General features: G+C 32.6%; 1 protein-coding gene across 1 annotated transcript in view; it reads left to right on the forward strand.

The window, feature by feature from the left end:
• The window catches only part of TECRL (trans-2,3-enoyl-CoA reductase like), a 97,756-nt gene that overhangs the window by 10,999 nt on the left and 64,622 nt on the right, over positions 1 to 22,135 (forward strand). Inside the window, exon 2 of the mRNA XM_008701500.2 lies at positions 13,267 to 13,318. Within this exon, the coding sequence (XP_008699722.1) occupies positions 13,267 to 13,318 (52 nt within the window). The remainder of the gene's footprint in view (positions 1 to 13,266; positions 13,319 to 22,135) is intronic.

The following is a 22,135-nucleotide window of genomic DNA, read 5'->3' on the forward strand; positions in this document are numbered from 1 at the left end:
CACTTTCTCACACCATACACAAAAACAAACTCAAAATGCATTGAAGACCTCAATGTAGGACCCTAAAACATAAAAGTCTTAGAAGAAAACATAGGCGGTAAACTCTTAGACATTAGCTTATCAATATTTTTCTGAATCTGTCTTCTCAGGCAAGAGAAACAAAAGCAAAAACAAAACAAAATAAAACAAAAACAAAAACAAAACAAAAAACCCAAAAAACAATTAGGATTACAACAAACTAAAAATCTTTTACACTATGAAGAAAACCATCAACAAAACAAAAAGGCTGGGGCACCTGGGTGGCTCAGTTGGTTAAGCATCTGTCTTTCGCTTGGGTCATGATCCCAGAGTCCTGGGATTCGGCTGCGTCTGGGAGCCTGCTTCTCCCTCTCCCTCTGCCACTCTACCTGCTTTTGCTCTGTCTCTCTCTGTCAAATAAACAAATAAAATTTTTAAACAAAACAGAACAAAACAAATACAAAAAAACCCCCCAAAAACAATTAGGACTACATCGAACTAAAAATCTTTTGCACTATGAAAAAGCCATCAACAAAACAAAAAGGCAACTTACTGAATGGAAGAAGATATATGATATATCCAATAAGGGGTTAATATTCAAATACATAAGAACTCATACAACTCAATACAAAAAACCCAAATAATCCAATTAAAAAATGGACAGAAGGCCTGAATTCTTTTTTCCAAAGAATTCTCTTTTCCAAAGAAGATACACAGTCAATAGACACATGAAAAGATGCTCAACATCACTAATCATCGGGGAAATGCAAATCAAAATCACAGTATCACCTCAAACCAGTCAGAATGGCTAATACCAAAAGGACAAGAAATAACAAATTTTGGTAAGGTTGTGGAAAGAGGAAACCCTCATGAATTATTTGTGGGAAATTAAATTGGTGCAACCAGTGTGGAAAATAGAAATACCATATGATCCAATAATTCCACTACCGGGTATTTACCCAAAGGAAACAAAAACATTAATAAAAAAAATGTATGTACTCCTATGTTTATTGCAGCATTATTTACAATAGTCAAGATCTGAAAGCAGCCTGTGTCCAGGAACAGATGAAGGGATATAGAAGATGTGGTACACACACACACAGACGCAGTGCACAGAAGCACCAGAATATTACTTAGCCATGAAAAAGAATGAAATCTTAGCATTTGTTGCAACATAGTTGAAGCTAGAGGATATTTTGCTGAGTGAAATACATGAGACAAAGAAAATACCATGTTATTTCACTTATGAGTGGAATCTAAAAAACAAAACAAAGAACAGAAACAGACTCATAAATTCAGAGAACAAATGTGGTTGCCAGAGGGTGGGGTGATGAGCAAAATAGGTGAAGGGGATTAAGATGCACAGACTTCTAGTTAGAAAATAAATAAGTCTTAGGGATGAAAAGTACAGCATAGAGAATATAGTTAATAATATTGTAATAACTTTGTATTGTGACAAATAGTATCTACACTTACTGTAGTAAACATTTCATAATGTATATAATTGCCCAATCATTATGTTGTACACCAGAAACTAATATAACGAACAAGTATCCTGGGCTCTGCTTTGGTTTTGAAGATACTCAACCACCTCTCACACTTAGCCAGCTTGGGACATTGGACAATGAATGTCCTTATTTTTTTTCCCCTTAAATTTTACTGAAACAAGCTATGTCACTGGAGTCATCTGAATGAATGCCATCTAGTAGGGATTTCCATAAGGAAATGTCTATGGCCCAGAGCCTTGAATATTGCTAACAAATTAAAATCTAACTTTAATGTAAATGTAAAAATATACAATGTAAAATGTAATGTAAATCTAAAATAATAACTGTAAAAATAATATAAATTTTTCACATCATTTAAATATATTAAAAACGACAAAATGAAGGAAGGTTTAACAAAATTTTCACACTGTAATAAAATGTTCAAGTTAATTGAAGTTAATTTTTTTTTCTTTCTGTATGTCCATATAACCTATATTTGGGGGAGTAAGTAAAAAACAATTTAAATCACGTATAAATCATTGGGCACATCTTTAGGACACACTTGAGCTTTAAAGTAATAAATATATACACATATATTTCTAATTTAATCTTTACTAGACAACACCCTTTATGTAACAAAACGGAATAATTATGTAATAAATATACCGTAGTTCCTATCAAATGTGGTTATGGTCCACATAGTTGAGACAAATGTATATATCCGGGTACGATAGAATAGAATGTGGCATTATAGGTAAAGGGAATATGATATTCCATTACTATTTTATTTCAGTCAGGTTTGGTTTAACAGGGATTTTGCTGTTTGAACTTGTAATGAATCAAGGCTATCTTCTGTATATAAACCTGTTATGAATTTGTCAAATTAACACATACTAAGTGGAGCACACGGTGCCAGATGGTGAGTTGAGGTTTGGCAACGGACCACAAGAGAAATGAAAATAGAGAAGTTTATTACTCACAGGTTCTGGTGGAAGTATCCAGCGGGCTTCAAGGAGCTACATGGGGAGGTGAGAGAAGACAGGGTGCAGATATAGACAGACAGGAGCTGAGGCACATGCCTTTATTAGGGTATGTGAGTGGAGTGCTAGGGGTTCCTGGATTAAGGCTAAGTTAGTCAATTCAAACCAAAAGAAGGGGTTTTGGTAAGCCCCAACGAAGTCTTATCTTAGGGGCACATAAAGAAGAGTCATTGGGAAACAGAGGAGACTGTTAGTCCCAAGGGCTGTTGGAAAAGTCCTATCAGAATGGACATTGACTTGTGACTCTGAGGGCTGCTATCTTGGGCATGTTCTTGTCTGAGGGGCTAGTGTCAGGTGAAGGTCACTGCAGGCTGCTTGGTCAAACAAACAGAAGCCAAAGCAGCAGTATCTTAGCTTAGCTAAACTCTTGACAAAACCTGAAGACGAGCAGAGTGTATTAGGTATCAGAAAGTACATGATGAAGGAGTTTTTAGTTCTTTCATGATCTAACAGTTCAAACAAAAAAAGATTAAAATTTGTGCTTACATAATGTATTTCTGAGAAATAATTTTGTTTTGGTGCTTTTGTTTTTCTTTGATTCTTTTTTCAAAATAAATAAAAGAAATTATATTTTAGGCATGTACCTTGTCCAGATTAACATTTTACTGGTACTTTTGGGTAGCCCGATAAAGAGCTATCAAAATCATCACTGAACATGTTGTTGTGAACTTAATGTTACTTAAATACAACATATTTTTTTAAATGTTCCTTTTATAGACCTTAGTGTTCAAAATTATTCAGTAACAACTTTCTTTCCTGTACTATTACTCATAACATTAGTATTTAACAAATGAGGAGTAATTTAAGGCAACATTAAGAAATCAACCTTCCATTTTTTGCTTTTTTTTGTTTTTTATTTAAAGGCTACAGGGCAAGAGGTCTGAAGGTATAATATCGCAGAAAGTGGAAACACATTGATATCACTTAAGAATTAATATCGTCATGATACACATTTGTGCTTCTTAACAACAGAGAATATAGCAGTGATGAAATTTATATTTCTGTTAGAATATGCATAATTATTCATAAATATGAGTGAGCTTAGATTTATGTATGTTTACATTGCATCTTACCATCTGCTGTGAAAACTATGCTATGTGTATGGCTACATGGTAAGAGCTTGAAGGTTTGGAGGCAGTCATTATTTGAAGGTGATATTACCCTTAACGTGTGTTCAAAGAATTATCAAGTTCCTACGAGAATATCTTGCGAGGGCAGAACCCTAGAATATCACCTTTCTCTTCCCTTCCTCCCTCCTTCCTTCTTTCTTGTTTTTCTTTCTTTCTTTTCTTCATATACATTGAAGAATACCAACCTTCCACTGTAATAGACCTGGGAACACCAGTGTGAAAACCAAAGCAAACCAAACAAACAATATACATATATACAACAACCAAACAATATATTTTAAATATATATATATATTCCCTTCTCTTTAGATATTCTCTGTGTTTTGATGATAATCACATGTAAGTAGTCCAACACAAGATAATATGACACAAGCCAGAATAGAGGCATGAACGAGGTGCTGACTGAGTCCAAGTGGATGATTTTCTTTTTCACTGCAGAAATAGAGAGCGGCTTTAGAAACCTCCTCCAGTTATAAACAGTCCCAGCACACTGACGGATCATCCCGAGGATATCTCTAACAGTAAAGGGCAATCTCCTAAAGTAGAAATTATCTCCTCTAAATGCCTTATATCCTCAGCTTTTCAAGCTTTAACTGAAGGCATATAGCTATAGAGACACCTCTGGAGAATTTGGGAAGGAAGGCAAAGATGAATTCTCTACCCACTTAAGAGTTTCAAATGTGCAAACTTTTCAGGCTCTGTAACATTAGTATGTTATATTTTATCAGTGGATTTTTAAACTGACAGTCATCAAATAATTCTCAATCCCTGTTGATCTACTGGGACTCAACTAAGTAACCTGAGCCCACCAGTCTGTCACCATATAAAGGCTATGAATGTCACACTCATTTATTTTCCTATGAGAAGTTAGTTCTCTTTCTAGAGAGATTTATTGTGAACTGTCTATTACATCAACATATTGGATATTTTATTTGAGAATTGATCTTACTCTTAAGTCAAGAATGCTGTACCTCTGCCTTCTTATAAACTAATCATTTTAACATCATTTTGTGAAAAGTGTGAATTAATTATCACCTGTCTTTTTTCTTATTGCAGTTCAAGTTTCCTTATTACACATTTTCACTGCCTCCAAAATAAACATTTAACATTACTTCATGTTTGGGTGTTTCTGACTTTTTAGTTATTGGCTATTTGATTTCTTAAAAATAAAAATGTAATGTACTTGTAATTTCTTTTAACAAAACATTTGATGAATTACTGGCTATATAACTGAATCCTTCATTTGTCAGTACTGGTCTGTGTGCCATTGAATATCTATTTATTATCTGTTTCTCATTAACTTCATTTAATAAAATCCATTTGTAATCTGAACTTAATTTAGTAAGGACTTTAACATAGAATCCCTGAGACATTCAGAAGATATGTTACTTCTTTTTTACAGATAGGAAAATTTCAAAGAGCTTTTCACACTAAAGTTCCTGAGAAACTACTTTTGCCTTAAGAGATATTTTATGTAGAATTCTTTTAACTTGACATTATAAGAAGCATACAAACAGCAAGAACAGCCACAAACCCTGAGCTGTTGATGGCTAAAATGAAATCTGCTTCATTTCAAAATGAGAAGAAAAAAAGTCAAGTACATTTTCCTACAAAGATCCATAAATGTACTTATTTGCTTTTACTTTCAATCAGCATTTCTGGCATTGCATAGACATAATGTCTTCTTTTTAAAAATTTTTTATTTGAATTCGGTTTAGTTAACATATACTGTATTATTAGTTTCAGGGGAACATAATGTCTTCTTAGACCTTTGTTGGTAATAGAATTCCTATAACTTAAATTAACGGTCCATGTATGTCATGATTTAAATATGTAAGTACAATTTCACTAAAATACTTAATTTTCAAGCTATTTCTTCTTGCGTCTATACTGTGCTGTAATAGAAAAAAATCTGGACTCACAGCTTAGCTCTGCTTCTGCACACAATGACACCATATCCCCTCTGCCAGATTATGTCTCTTCTAAATACTCACATCATCCACCATCGCATGCATCCTAAAAGGAGGGACCAACATGTGGAGTACTATAATACATAATGCATGTGTGATGGAATGTGCTATTTTTTTCAGATGGGTCCCTGCTGTTGCCTCATGGTTATTCATTTGGGAGGCTGAAGACACTAACACTCAGCAAGTGATTGCAAGATGATCAAAGTGTTTCTATCAGTAGAGAACTCATGTGTGGAGTTAATTCTTTAATGAGCTGACAGAGAAAGTCTCACCTCACCTTAGTTTATCAATCTGCTTCAATTCTCTAGGATTTCTCCCTGTCTGTACTACATTCGATCAATCAGTAAATCATTTTATTCTATGCACAATATATCTCTGAACTTTACCATCCTAGTTCAAATCATTATCACTTCTAACATACCGACTGATCTATGTGGGTCTTCACCAAACACGCATGGTATATGTAGCAAATCAGTAAATATACTATAGTTTGTATTTATAGCTTATACATGTTCCACAGCATCACCAGGTGAAATAGAACTTGGAATTTGTTATTATAAGCGAATACATTTATTATTGCATTATCATTTTAATTTTCACCTAGAGACTGTTCAATTTACAGAAGCCAGATTGATTCTTTTAAATCTTGAGTTATAACACTGCTCTGATGAAAACCCTCCAACAGCTACATAGATCACTCAGAAGAAAATCCAAGCTACTCTCCCATATTCTAGAAGGTTGTCCATTACTTCCCACCTTCATCTCTCTGGTCATGTCTTTAACCACACTGTTCTAACTCACTCTGCTCCGAACACACTGGCTTGCTTGCTATTTCTCAAGTACTCTGGATGTGGTCCCTCAGGGTCTCTGTCCTAGATGTTACCTCTGTCTGGAAGAATCTTCTTCAAGCAATCTGCAAAGTTTGCTTTTAGCTTGGGCTTTTGCTCATATACCTTTTCTTTCCTATCAGAATCATATTTCTTCTTTCCATTATTCTGATCTTTTACCTTCTTTATGTTTTCTTCTTAGAACTTATTATCCTCGCATATATTACAGATATATTTCTTTATTCTGTCTCATTTCTTAAATATTAGTTATAATTGAATATTAGTTCAATGTGTGCCATTATGCCATTGTATTTCAGAAAGTGCTTTCAGGTATAAAACTGCTTGTATTTAAACCAGTTCTGCATCTCATTAGCTATGGGACAGGGCACAGATCTCTTAACATCTAAGTGCATCAATCTCTGCTCTGTCAACTGGGGATAACAGTACCTACCTCTGGGTTGTTAGGAGCTCACATGTTTAGAAAAGTACCTGGTACATATAAGATACTGCGTAAGTGCTGGCTATTATTTTTAAATAAAATGAGAGAGAGAAGAGAAAGAGAGAGAGTTTTTCCTCTCTGACACAGAAAATTTACTGGTACATAGTTGGTGCTCAATTAATACTTTTGAGCTCCATACATATTTACCATATCATTTTAGTGGCTAGCTTGGATCCTCTTATGTTATTAAATACAAATGTTGTTTGCACTTGTATAATGCTTAATGATTGATTTGTATAATAAATATCTAAAATATAATGCTTGGAATAAATATTATGAACAGCAAGACATGACAGTGAATACTTTCTCAAGTGTTTTTTTATCCATATTAATTAAGTTCCTGGTTGTGTAACTTCAGGAGGACATTCATATTTCATGACCACAATTTCTTCATCTTTTAAAAAGTCTCAGTGTCATTTACCTCATAAGGTAGCTTATGATGACCAAGTGCTATCTGTATAGATCTTAAAGCAGTGCTTACAATGATAAACATTCAATACATTTTCCTCCATTCCTCTACCTTCACCTTTTTCACCCCCTCTGCTATGTTGTGTACCACGGTGAAGAATAAGCTTTGAACCAGGCTATTTGCATTCAAAGTCCATTCTTGTAACTTGTTAGCTGTGTCACCCAGATAAATTACTTAACCACTCAGAGTCACAGTTTTCTTGTATGTAAAATGAAGATAATAACGTTATATCTAAAACCATAAAGATGGTATGTGAATTAAATTACTTAAGAAAGGCAAAGGTCTTGGAATTGTGGTGGACTCTTATCAAGCGTTCAGTGATGTTATGACTGCTAGCGGTATTCTTAATTGTTTTCAATGCTAGTTCTCCAATACATATTAATTTAAAACAAAAAGGAGATAAATGCTTTAATTACAACATTAGACTGCTAGCAAACACACTTCAGTAGTGAAACATGATAATCTGTATCAAAGTAATAGATGAAAGAGTAGCAAATAGTATATATCAAGCATTGAAATTGATCTAAGTTCTAGGTTTCAATAACATTCCGTTTCTTTAAGGTCCATAGTAGCTGTTTAGGACACTTTATGTCCAGAAGACAAGTGGTAGAACTCCTTACCTGTATTACACTTTTTAATCCCAGTTTCATGCTGTATTTGATGATAACATTTTGTTTACACTTAAAATTGTCTGCATTGGGATTATAAATGATATGGTTGCCTTTTCTACAACTAAGCCTATGAGAAAAGTGCACTCTAGAAGCCTATGTCCTTCAAAACTATTTTTGAAAGAAATTGATTAAAGCTATTTTTAAGAAATGCTAACTGTACAACAATGGAGAAAATTATGCTGCCATGGCTTATAGTCGTCACTTTTGTACCATGAGGAACCGAGGCTAAGCTGTCTGCCGTATTCATTGAAAAATAAATTTTGATTATTATTTGCAGTCATGATTTTATGGACACTGTACACTTCTTGACATGCTTGTGATAGAAGTAATTTTATAATTCATGTAAAAAAATACTTGATCTTGTATGGAATTATTGAATCACTATGTTGTACACCTGTAACTAATATAGCACTAACTGGAATTAAAATAAAAACAAAACAAAACAAAAAAGGAATAACAAAAAAATGAAAAAACTGAAAAAAAATAGCTGATCTTATATTTATTTTACATTTGATGATCTGACCATTTTTATTTTTCTCATGTGCCCAAGAAACTAATGTCTTGGTCAGGGATGGAAAGCATACACTTTATGTGAAGGAGGGAAACTGAGTTATATTTCATATCCTATATCCCCATCACCCCACATACTAAAGGAACCCTGTATTTTCCAACTACTATAATACTACAATAATGTTTAAAATATATAACATATAACCTATCTATATATCTATATCTATCCATCAAGAGGATAGATATATAGCTGAGGACATGGTGTATTTTGAAATGTAAGGGATAGAGGGCCAAATATTTGATGATCAGAAGGGTAAACTGGTAAACATTAGTGCTGTTTATTAAGAATTTTTGGCCAGTCCTCACACAGGAGATTGGTAAATTAAACTTTCCTACTTCTTTGAAGTTACTTGTTTTGTGCTGTGAAATGAGGGTGAGAGACATGCATTTATTTCCTGAGGGAAGCTTTCAGAACCTAATCTAATTTCACCACCTTTTCTTTTTTTAACTTCTTCCTTGGAAGTAAGCAATGTTCCATACGATGTCTGCTTCTTCACTGTAGATCTAGAGTGAGGAAAATGTGCAGTAGGTCCATCAGCCAGTCTGTGATATACATGCAGTGTGTGTGAAAAATAAGCGTGTGTTGTTTGAACCACTTTTTGTGGCACAACCTATTTTGAGAAGTGCATTCAATGAAACTTGAATTAAAATGATTAAAACTTTGTTAAAAAGATAATTTAAATGTTAAAAATTATTTCATGATTTTCTCAGTTCTTTACTAAAGATCCTTTGTCATTAGAAAACTTACAACAAAGAGAAAGAGAGAGAACAGTTTTCTATATTATTGACATGGAATATTATTCAGTAATCAGAAAAAGGAAATTCTGTGATTTACAATAACATGGATAAAGCTGGAGAGCATTATGCTAAGTTAAATAAGTCACAGTGAGAAAGACAAATACTGCATGGCATCACTTGTATATGGAATTTAAAAAAAAATGAACTCCTAGAAACAGAGTAGAAAAGTGGTTTCCAGGGGTTGGGGCATGGAGGAAATAAGGAGAGGTTGGTAAATGGTACAAAATTTCAGTTATAAGATGATTAAAGTCAGAGAATCTATTGTATAAACTGATGACTATAGCTGATAGCACTGTGTTGTATGATTGAAATTTGCTAAGAGAGTAGAACTTAAATGTCCTCACCATAGACAAAAAAGGTGAGGTGACAGATGCGTTAATTAACTCAATGGGGGAAATTCTTTAACAAACAATGTATATGTATATCAAATCCTCACATGGCACATTTTAAGTATCTTACCATTTAATTTGTCAATTATACCTCAATAAAGCTGAAAAATATATCATAAAAATATTTTAGTTATGGTCTGAAGATTACTTATTAGTAAAATAATATTTGTGTACTCAGAATACTTCCTATCCATTCCAAGTAAAACATATGCAGTATATGTAAGTACGTATTCCATTTGCTAATGTAAAACTTTCCAATGGAAATTCTTAGAGCAATATTTTTCACTTTCCTGAATTAATCAATCTTAAAATATGGTTCTCCAGGCTAGTACTCTTCCCTGTGTCCCCAAAACCAGGAACAAAAAGCTCATGACAGCAAAACTGCACTAGATATTTTGCCTGTATGTGTGTGTATTTTCATGCCTCTGTATTTATTCATTTCTATTCAATTCATCTTTTATTCTGTTTTTCTGTGTCTTTACTGTTGGACACATTTCTTTTCTAAACGAAGTTTACTGACAATTTTTGGTTTGTGCATTGCAATTACTGTCAAATGAATTTCAAAGAGGTTGTTGTTTTTTCCTTATCCCTTAATTTTCATTTCTTTAAGCAGGATAAGCAGTATTCTAAAGACATCTGTTCATTTCAAGGAGTTCCTGAGAAAGTAGCTAAAATTTAGTTCTAAAATGTAGCAATTTTAATTGTGTAATATTGCATTATCTGCGTAGGTGGCGAATTCAAGCAAATCCTAGATTTCACTTAAATGTGAAAAGCTTTTTCAAAGTCTATCAATTTACATTGTTGGATAAAGTAATAATAACCCAAAACTCAATCATGATCAGTTGGAATTAGAAGTAATTTTTTGATTCAACTAACAAACACCATTTGCCTTGTCTACTTAACGTTTTAAGATTAATTTCCTCTAATGAGAAAGAAACATTAATGAAGAGAATTTCAGGATTTCAGATGTCAGAATACTTATGTCTCCCATCTGCACAATTAATTGTGATTTATAAAAGTGAATAAATTATTGTGATGATAGTTTCTCTTTTTTAAGAGGTATTAAAACTGGCTAAAGAGTAGAAGTTATTATGAATAAACTTCCTGATGAAGCAACAGTGACATCGATTTTAGTAATCAGAACGTCTTATATACTCTGTTAATTATCATCTTTTCCTCTCTGTGCTCTGAGTACAACTGAAGGGCTGAAGGAGTTGATCAAGCACAGTCTTGTGGTTAATTGAGCAATACTGTCTGAATCATTTAATAGTTAATTATTTTTTTTCTTCTGTATTTGACTAAAATTGCTCCAGCTAGGGCAGTTCTTAAAGATTTATTCAAAATCAGCACTTTTCTAACATGTGAAAGTCAAACGTAATTTTTAAAGCAAATTAAAAATTTTGTTAAAAGCTTGCAATAACAACCCATTTCCACATGTAGGTTTCTTTCAGGAGAATATAATCTTAGTTTTGAAAATTAGCAAATTCAAAGAAAAAATGCATATATCAAATTAGAAGACTTTCTTTTAAATTATTCTAGTAAAGTATATAGCTTTTCCACAGAAACCTACTTGAGAAAGACTTTTCATACCAGATTTAAAAACTTGTTTTCACATGACTTTGCACTCACAGCTTTATTTTTTATTTCAACAGAAGTGACTTTAAACATGATTACATGCTATATGGTGCACTAGATGTTGAAACACACTAGATGTGTACACCACCACCAGGTCATTGCCCTCAAGGACTTCAGAGATGTTTGGAAGAACTAGCATGTAAACACAAGATAATATGTCTTCAAGTGATAGCTGAGCAACAGCGAACTTTAAGGAGTTATTGATCATGAAAATTACTTGCTTTTCCAAATTAGATGGCCCTTGAAATGAAGGGTAGACAAATAATTGATACTCTGGAAATAGTATGTGGATTTTAGGCATCCTTATCGGAGAAAGCAACATATAAAATTGTTTTGTGATAAAGTAATGGGTAAGATAAAACCATGAACAATGTTAAAACAAAGCACCATGTTTTAAAAAATATAATTCAAATATAAAAGTTAAATTATCAACATTAAATGAGGTATAATACGTTCAAGTATATAAATATATATTACCCTCTCTAAAAACAGTTTTATAGATATTTTATGACATCTTCCAAACAAGAGCAATGTTATCAAATATTTGAAATTTTCATACAGATTCTTTAAGGTCCTTTTGTTATTTACAGCACTACCCAAATGGGAATTAATATCATCATTTTGTGCTTAAATCTTAGAACTTTTTTATTTAGTAAACCATATGCATAGAAGAAATCAGAAAAAAAAATTTCTATGAATAGCATAGCACACCCTTGGTTTATTAATCAGAGAGTGGAATATGGTAAAATCAATGCACTCATTGTTATACTTTTAACATTTAATTAAACATTAAATATAATATAAATATAATAATGTTAATTAGAACTGCCTGGGGTGTTATTATGTGCCATCCCTTATGCAATTTTATTTTTCACTTCACTCTCCCGAAATAGCTGTAAGATTTTAGTATAGCAATAAAATACATAATGAACACAATATTCTATATGTGTTTAGTGATAGGAAATATATTTTCTTGTATGGTCATGGATATGTCCATCTTGAAGTATTGTTGGGTTTTATCCATAAGCCAGTGAAAAGGACCAGAGGTAAAGAAAAATTTCAGTTTGCAGTTTGATATGAGCAAAGTCAGACAGTCAAAAAATGTTGTGACGGCTTGAGGTGTTTAAATAAAACTCTCATCCTCATACATTTTGCAGTTCTGATGAATCCATACACCTAACATGAATAAATAATAATAATATATCTAGTTTTATATCTAATATATCTAACATGAATTTTGATAGACCTGTAACATTTTGGGATGGGATTATTAATAACATAACTAATGAGGGGGCTTGGATAGGATGTTTTTTCTGATGATATTCTGAAGTAAACATTTCCCTCTTTTGCCCGAATAAATCAACTTCATATACTGAAACTCCTCTGTTACAAACTCTTTTACCTTCTGTCTAACTTGTATATTTATTCATGTTTTAGCTGGTAGTCTCACCAGTTTGGAAACCAGAAATTGAATATTATTGGCAAAGAAGATTCAAAAATATATTTTTGAGATGAACATTTAGATAGGCTCATATAATAACACCATTATTGCTACATACAAAAATAAAACTTTAGAAAAAGGCATACTGATGCAATATTTCAAGGTTGTCAAAGCAGTAATGATTGAAAAGTCAAACAAAATGTACTGGTTATTTCATAATAATTTTATACTTTACTAAATTATGTTTTCTTCTTAAAAATATAGCAAACAAATAAATAATTTTAAAAATAATTCTTTCTACATATTTTCTTTTCCTTTTCAGGTGGTACAAACATCTACTATTCATGATGTTAAACAAAAATTCCACAAAGCATGTAAGTTTTATATATAATTTAGAATTTATGTTACAGTTTTCTCAAATTGGTTCAAATGTATCTGTAAGAATAAGTTCAATATTATGATGGAAAGAGTGTATGGAAACCATATTTTTACATGAAACTCAGAAATAATATGGTATATATGTTTTGACTGTATTTTCATATCTAACTCTAATCCACAGTACTCCTAGTTTTTCACAAAATTGTTTTCTCCTTCACATTTGAACATTTTTTATGATAACAGGAAACATCCTATTTATGAGAGACATTAATTGGGACAAAATACTTACTTATATGTAAGCAAAATATTAAGCAAAAATTTTACTGCATGTATTTATACTGGTCAAATCTCTTTCACATAGGAATTCTTTTACACTAAATTAAAACTATACTATTTAATTTTATTAATAGCTAAATTTATCTCATTAAGATGTCTGTTTGTTATTTACTTAGAAATATTTATATGAGGTTTATTTAAAATAGATTTTTATTTTACAATTTTCCAATAAAGTTTACTCATAACTCAAACAGAAAATGTCTATAATTACTAGGAAGCATTTTTTATAGAGTTTAATTTTAAAGCAGTTTTAGATTCACAGCAAAACTAAGCAGAAAATACACAGAGTTCTTATATACCCTCTGCTCTCACACACGCATAGACTCGCCCACCAACATTTCACATGAGTAGTACATTTGTTACAATTCATGAACCTACATTGACAAATCATTATTTCCCAAGGTCCATAGTTTACATTAGAGTTCATTCTTGGTGTTGTACACTGTATTGCTTTTGCTAGTGAGCAATTTCAATCTCTTGTATTTATAGATTTTTTAAGATTTTATTTATTTATTTGACAGAGAGAGACAGCTAGAGAGGGAACACAAGCAATGGGAGTGTGAGAGGAGAAGCAAGGAGCCCGATGCGGGGGCTCAATCCCAGGACCCTGGGACCATGACCTGAGCCGAAGGCAGACGTTTAAAGGCTGAGCCACCCAGGGCCCCCAATCTCTTGTAATTAGTTGAACCATATTTTTCTGAAAAGATTATGAAAAGATTCTGAAAATATTAAAACTTACTATCTAATGGATCAAACTGTTTAAAAATAACTTAAAGTAGGTAGAATTTTTAATAGGAACAGGTAGCATATACAGTAGGGAATAGAATTATCTAAAATATGCTTAGCCTGTTTAAAATTCTTTGGGAAGGTAGGTTCTAATATTTACCACAAAGACAGGATTTGAATATGCAGAAATGAACCAGAAAGGGATTATGGTAAGGAAAAGAGAACAAAACAAGTGCAAAGATTTGTCATGGAATTGATTCTCCAACTTTTAGAATGAAAACAAATTCCTCTGTGTATTTTTGCAAGTACTTTCTAAATTAGGGAAAATGTTTTCAAACTCCAAATTTGTGCCTCATTACATTACCTATGTTAACCATGTTATCCTTTTTTATTTACACAAGTATTTCCAGTTTAATTGCATACTAATGCAGTTGTTTTGAGTTATTCCTATCTTTGCATAAAATATGGTTCTCAAACTAATAATTGAATTGTCATCTTTGGAAAGACTTAGACTAAACTTATTTAATGAGATGGTTTCAGAAAATTTAGATTGTCGTAATAAGTGAGAAGCATTTGAAAATTAATGTTTTTACTATAAAGCTTTACTACAAACTATAAAGTTTCAAGAAAATGATTGTATTTAAATTAATGACAACATAATAAAAATATGATTTCTATTATTGTCTGGAAAAGAGGAAATGAATCAAAGGCTAATGCATGTGTAGAAGAAATGTGCAATTATCTTGATGTGTAAGTCTATGACTGCTTGTATGATAGTTTGTAATATATATAGACATACGTAATAATTACAAGAAATCTTAAAAATTTTTGAGCCAGAAGTTCTATATGCAATCTAGAGCCTATTTCCAAGAATAAGTAAAGTAGTTTACAGAAAATTTTTGAAATGTCCAGTTTCTGAACTGGATAATTAAAAATACGACAGGGGCATTTGGTGGTTCAGTCGGTTGAGCATTGGACTTTGGTTTTGGCCCAGGTCATGATCTCAGGGTTGTGGGATTGAGGCCAGAGCTCGTCTCCGTGCTTAGCGTGGAGCTTACTTGGGAGTCTTTCTCTCCCTCCCTCTCTGCTTTTCATACTCTCTAAATAGATAGATAGATAGATGATAGATAGATAGATAGATGGATAGATAGGTAAAAAATAAATAAAATGTTAAAAAATATATGACAATAATGTGATTCATTTTAATAACTATTTCAAGACAATTTCTTTTTTTTAGACTTAAGGATTTCTTGATAATTATTTTATTTATTTTCCTAGCCACAGTTCTAATCTTTAACAACTATATGTAAATTGTGATCTTTTCATTTTTATAAAATGAATGTTATTAAGAAAAGTATACCCATCACTTGAAAGATAATATTTAGATAATTGTATTTATTATACCATATTTTATATGGCCAACATTAAAAAAAGGCTCAATATCACTAATCATGAAGGAAATGCAAATAAATACCTCAATGAGATATCACCTCACATCTCTCAGAATGGCTATTATCAAAAAGACAAGAAATAAAATGTGTTGGTGAGGATGTGGGGGAAAGGGAATCCTTGTACACTGTTGGTGGAAATGTAAATTGGTACAGCCACTTGGAAAACAGCATGGAGATTCTGTAAAATAATAAAAATAGAACTACCATATGATCCAACAATTCCACTTGTGGGTATTTGACCAAAGAAAATCAAAACACTGATTCAAAAAATAAATGCACCCATTATGTTCATAGAGCATAATTTACAATAACCAAGATATGAAAGCATAAGTGTCCACCTAAATTCCCATCAGTAAATGATGGATAAAAAGATATGGTACACACACACACACGCACTAGAATATTACTCAGCCACAAAACAGAATATCCGTTTGTAACAACATAGATAGAACTAGAGAGTATTACGTAAAGTGAAATAAGGCAAAGAAAGACAAATACCATACATACGACTTTACTTACATATGGACTCTTAAAACCAAAACAAATGAATCAACAAACCAAAACAGAGACTCATAAATACAGAAAACAAACTAATGATTGCCTGAGGGTAGGGGAATAAGGAGATGGATAAAATAGGTGAAAGAGATTAAAAAGTACAATCCTCCATTTATGAAATAAATAACACAAGGGGATATGGTATACAGCATAGGAAATATAGTCAATATAAAAAGATGTACGGTGACAGATGGTAACTTTACTTATTGAGGTGATCATTTCAAATATATAGAGGTGTTGAGTCAGTATGTTGCACACCTGAAAATAATGTATTATGTGTCAATTATACTTTAATAAAAAATAAATATAATATTCAGGCAATTTGCATTCACTGTACTTTATTTCAAAAACTTACTGGTCTTTAATTTTTACAAAGCATAAAAACATTTATTGCTGTATTACATTACATAGAATTATCTGTAAGTCAATTAAATTGGACATTATGTTTAATGTATCTACTAAATAATAAAAGGCAAGCAAAAAAGTGGTGCTAACACTAACAATTTTACAATGGTAAAAATGAAACAAAACAAAATTATGTGTTGTCTTAATATTTTATGTTTAGTGTATTTAAAACCCAGTAACATGGAATACCTTGTTGAATTTCATAAATATATTCAAATAATAATAGTCCTTTATGTTTAACTGCAGTTGTTAGTTTTTTACAAACTTACTTCTTTTTTACAAACTTACAATAAATTTTTTATTCTGATACTTCTGATGCTGTTTATTTGTAAGCCCTGCAGTTATAATAGGAATTGTTAATCTTGTAAAGAAAGAAACAAAGTCATCAGAGGACTGGGTTTCCTGGAGGGAGAGTTCTCCTTGTCTTTTATCTCTATTCATTGTTCTCTTAGGTGTTTTGACTGATCTTGATTTCTGGTCTCCCTAATATTTCTCTGACTTTGTGTCAGCTTTACATTTTTCTTAGTTCTATTTCTAAACTTTCATTACTGTCATTTTCTTGCCGTGTAAAATGACTATCTTATTCTCTTCCAGGGTTTATAATTTTTTATTTCATCTTTATTAGAAGAGTCATCTTTTAGATTACCTTGGTGATACCATGGCAGTCAGACTGGTGAAGAAATAGAATGGGAAGGAAACCACAATTAAAATATTAGCTGTTAAAATAAGAGGGAAAGGGCTATGATTTCATGAAAAAGAGATTCTAATAAAATATTAAATTATATGTATGTACATACACTTTCATCTATTTCTCCTCTTCTCATCACCAAAAATTTTGCACATACACTTTCATCTATTTCTCCTCTTCACCAAAAATTTGTGAAATGCCTCAACTGCAATACTCCCTAGTCTTTCTGTACCTTCACACATGTTTTTATTCACACTTGTGACGATTGTTCTTGCTTGTATCTTGAAACCCCTCCTAGAGAGTTTCAGAGACCGTCACGTTTACGGTCCATAGGTCATGCATGCTCTCTTTACTGTCATTTTCTCACAAAGGTTGTGCAGAAGAATTAAACCTTGTTAAAGCTGAGCTGAAAAATTAAGAATTGTAGAAGTCCAGGTGACACTCTGACTAAAACTATGTGAATATGTATTAGGATTTCAAGGTATTAAAAAAAACTCTCCATGTTTAAAAACAAACTCGGGCCACCAGGGTGGCTCAGATGGATAAGCGTCTGCCTTCAGCTCAGGTCATGATCCCAGAGTTCTGAAATCGAGCCCCATATCCAGCTCCCTGCTCAGTGGGAAGTCTGCTTCTCCCTCTACCCCTTCCCCATGCTCCTGATCTATCTCTGTCTTGCTCTCTGTCAAATAAATGAAATCTTAAAAACAAAACAAAACAAAAAACACCTCTATTACATATTCAAACTGAGTAGCATTACCTTATTTCACATTATTCAAATCAACAACTATTCCATGATTTCTTTATTTTAAATTTAATTCTCTTTTAGGGTATAATATGACTTTATTAAAAAAATTGTTAATATTTTTAGAAAATAATAGAACTTATAAAAAGCCACAGACAACTGTGTATATACTAATTTAAATCTGTAATGATATATTACATTTTGTGGATTTAATCAATCAACAATCTAAATATTTGCCCAAATAACAAGTAAATTATAGTGGAAAAATTTTGCCCAAATGTTACAAGTTATTTTGTTATGCTTTATCATATTCAAAAGTATTTAAGTTCCTATAGTCTAGACCTCTCTAGAAGAGGGATGGATGCAATAGTGAGCATGGATAAAATAGAAGGTATATTAAAATAAAAATAATTTAAAGATTTTTTAAAGCAAAGGTCTAGTGAATATATTCTTTCAAAACTCTGTCATTACTTGTCTTGGGAAGGAAGGAAGCCAAGGAATCTACAGCAGGGGTTAGACAATACCATTGCTATAGAAAGTTGTATAAAGGTAGGATTTCATCTAAATAGTTTTAAAAAAACAACTTTTTTTCAAATGTTTAAAAACTTTTACTGGTTTTGTAGCTAAAAGTGATTTGTAATCACAACAAGATAAGGTGCTCTGAATACTATTACAATTTTATGCATAATATCTAAAAAGAACTAGCCATCAACCACTTACTGTGAATGATGACTTCTGTGATTGTTTGGTGGAGGTAAATACCACTTATAATTAAAATGGATGAGAGAAAAACTCTCTAAAGATCTGATATACAAGGGAAGCCATTTTAAATTTCTTTCTAAGTTAACAGGACTGTAAATAAACTTCATTTAAATCAAAAGGCTGATTAATGGCCCACCAAGCATACCTTGTACACTTGCTTTATAAATGAGTAGCCTAAGGAAAACCATCTTGTCCATAAGATATAAATCAATGCTCTTACTGCCTGCATTCCTTAAACTAAAGTTTGTGATTCCTGCCTATATGCTAATCGATAACCCCTTGAGCTTTTACAAGACGTACAAAGTATGTAACCCTATAGAAACTCTTCATTCTCCAGAGCACTTTCTTCCTTGTGAATAGCATGTTTCCCAGGCAGCTATCATAAATTAGGCTCAAATAAAACTATCTTTTAAAAAAATTAATCATTTATAAAGTGCGTGTGTATGTATACATATATATGTGTATATATCTATATTTTTAAATTTTTACTTTAATTCTAGTTAGTAAACATATTGTGCAATATTGACTTCAGAAGTAGAATTCAGTGATTCATCACCTTCATACAACACCCAGTGCTGATCACAAGTGCCCTCTTTAATACCCATCACCCATCTTGCCCAACCCGCACCGACTTCCCTCCATCAACCCACAGTTTGTTCTTTATCATTAAGAGTCTCTTATGGTTTGTTTCCCTCTCTCTGTTCATCAGTTTTGTTTCTTAAATTCCACATATGAGTGAAATCATTTAGTATTTGTCTTTCTCTGACTGACTTATTTCACTTAGCTTAGCACACCCTTGCTCCATCCACATTGTTGCAAATGGCAAATTTCATTATTTTTAAGGGCTGAGTAATATTCCTGTGTGTGTGTGTGTGTGTGTGTGTGTGTGTGTGTGTGTGTATCTCACATCATTTTTAGCCCACCTAATGGACATTTGGGCTCTTTCTATAGTTTGGCTTTTTTTGATAATGCTGCTATAAACATCAGGATGCATGTATCCCTTCAAATCTGTATTTTTGTATCCTTTGGGAAATACCTACTGGTGCAATTGCTGAGTCATAGTATAGTTCTTTTTTAGCTTTTTGAAGAACCTCCATAATGTTTTCCAGAGTGCCTGCACCAATTTGCATTCCCACCGACAGTATAATAAGGTTCCCCTTTCTCCACATCCTCCCCAACATCTCTTCTTTCCTGAGTTGTTAATTTTAGTCATTCTGACAGGTGTGAGGTGGTATCTCATCATTGTTTTGATTTGTATTTCCTTGATGATAAGTGATGTTGAGCATCTTTTTATGTGTCTGTTAGCCATCTGGATGTCTTCTTTGGAAAAATGTGTATTCATATCTTCTGCCCATTTCTTAATTGGATTATTATTTTTTTGGGTGTAAAGTCTGGTAAATTCTTTATAGATTTTAGACACTAACTCTTTATCAGATATGCCATTTTTAGATATCTTCTTCCATTCTGTGTGTTGCCTTTTAGTTTTGTTGATTGTTTTCTTTGTTGTGCAGAGCTTTTTATTTTGATGAAGTCCCAATAGTTCATTTTTGCTCTTGTTTCCTTTGCCTCCAGAGACGTATCTTGTAAGAAGTTGCTCCAGCCAAGGTCAAAGAGTTGCTGTCTGTGTTGTCCTCTAGATTTTGATGGTTTCCTGTCTCACATTTAGGTCTTTAATCAATTTTGAATTTATTTTTGTGTAAAGTCCAGTTTCCTTCTTCTGCATGTGGCTGTCCAGTTTTCCCAAAACCATTTGTTGAAGAGACTTTTTCCATTGGGTATTCTTTCCTGATTTGTCGATTAGTTTTGGTATGGATTGCATTAAATATGTAGATTGGTTTGGGTAGGATAGGCAATGTTTTTCCAATCCCTGAGCATGGGATATTTTCCCATTTCTTTGTGTCTTCTCCAATTTCTTTTCTAAGTGTTCTATAGTTTTCAGAGTATAGATCTTTTACCTCTTTGGTTTTTGGTTCAATTCCAAATGGAATCGATTCCTTGATCTTTTTTCTGCTGCTTCATTATTGGTGTATAGAAATGCAACAGATCTGTATATTGATTTTATATCCTATGACTTTCCTGAATTCATGTATTAGTTCTAGCAATTTTTTGGTGGAGTCTTTCAGGTTTTCTATATAGAGTATCATGTCCTCTACAAATAGTGAAAGTTTGACTTCTTCCTTGCTGATTTGGATGTCTTCTATTTCTTTTTGTTTTCTGACCGCTGATGTTCAGACCTCCAGTACTGTGTTAAATATAATGGTGAGAGTGGACATCTCTGTCTTGTTCCTGACCAAAGGGGAAAAGCTCTCTGTTTTTCTCCATTGAGGAAGATATTAGCTGTGGGTCTTTCATATATGGCCTTCATGATATTGAGATATATTCCATATATCCCTACTTTGTTGAAGGTTTTTTTTTTTTATCAAGAATGGATGCTGTATTTTGTCAAATGCTTTTCTGCATCTACTGAGATGATCATATGGTTCTTATCCTTTCTTATAGTAATGTGGTATATCATGTCGATTGATTCGTGAACACTGAACCAGCCACGCAGCCCAGGAATATCCCACTTGATCCTGGTCAATAATTATTTCAATGTACTGTTGGATTTGATTTGCTAGTATCTTGTTGAGAATTTTTGCATCCATGTTCATCAGTGGTATTGGACTGTAATTATCCTTTTTAGTGGGGTCTTTGGTTTTGGAATCAAGGTAATGTTAGCCTCATGGAAGGAATTTGGAAGTTTTCCTTCCATTTCTATTTTTTTAAAGATTTTATTTATTTATTTGACAGAGAGAGACAGCCAGAGAGAGAGGGAACACAAACAGGGGGAGTGGGAAAGGAAAAAGCAGGCTTCCCAGTGGAGCAGGGAGCCCGATGCGGGACTCGATCCCAAGACCCTGGGATCACACCTTGGGCCGAAGGCAGACGCTTAACACTGAGCCACCCAGGCACCCCTCCATTTCTATATTTTGGAACAGTTGTAGAATAGGTATTATTTCTTCTTTAAACGTCTGTTAGAATTCCCCTGGGAAGCCATATAACCCAGGACTTTTGTTGTGAGATTTTTGATTATTGATTCCATTTCTTTGCTGGTTATGTGTCTGTTCAAATTTTCTATTTCTTCCTGTTTCGTTTTGGTAGTTTGTAT

The sequence above is a fragment of the Ursus maritimus genome, unplaced genomic scaffold, assembly GCF_017311325.1.
Source record: "Ursus maritimus isolate PB19 unplaced genomic scaffold, ASM1731132v1 scaffold_8, whole genome shotgun sequence".
Lineage (NCBI taxonomy): Eukaryota > Metazoa > Chordata > Mammalia > Carnivora > Ursidae > Ursus > Ursus maritimus.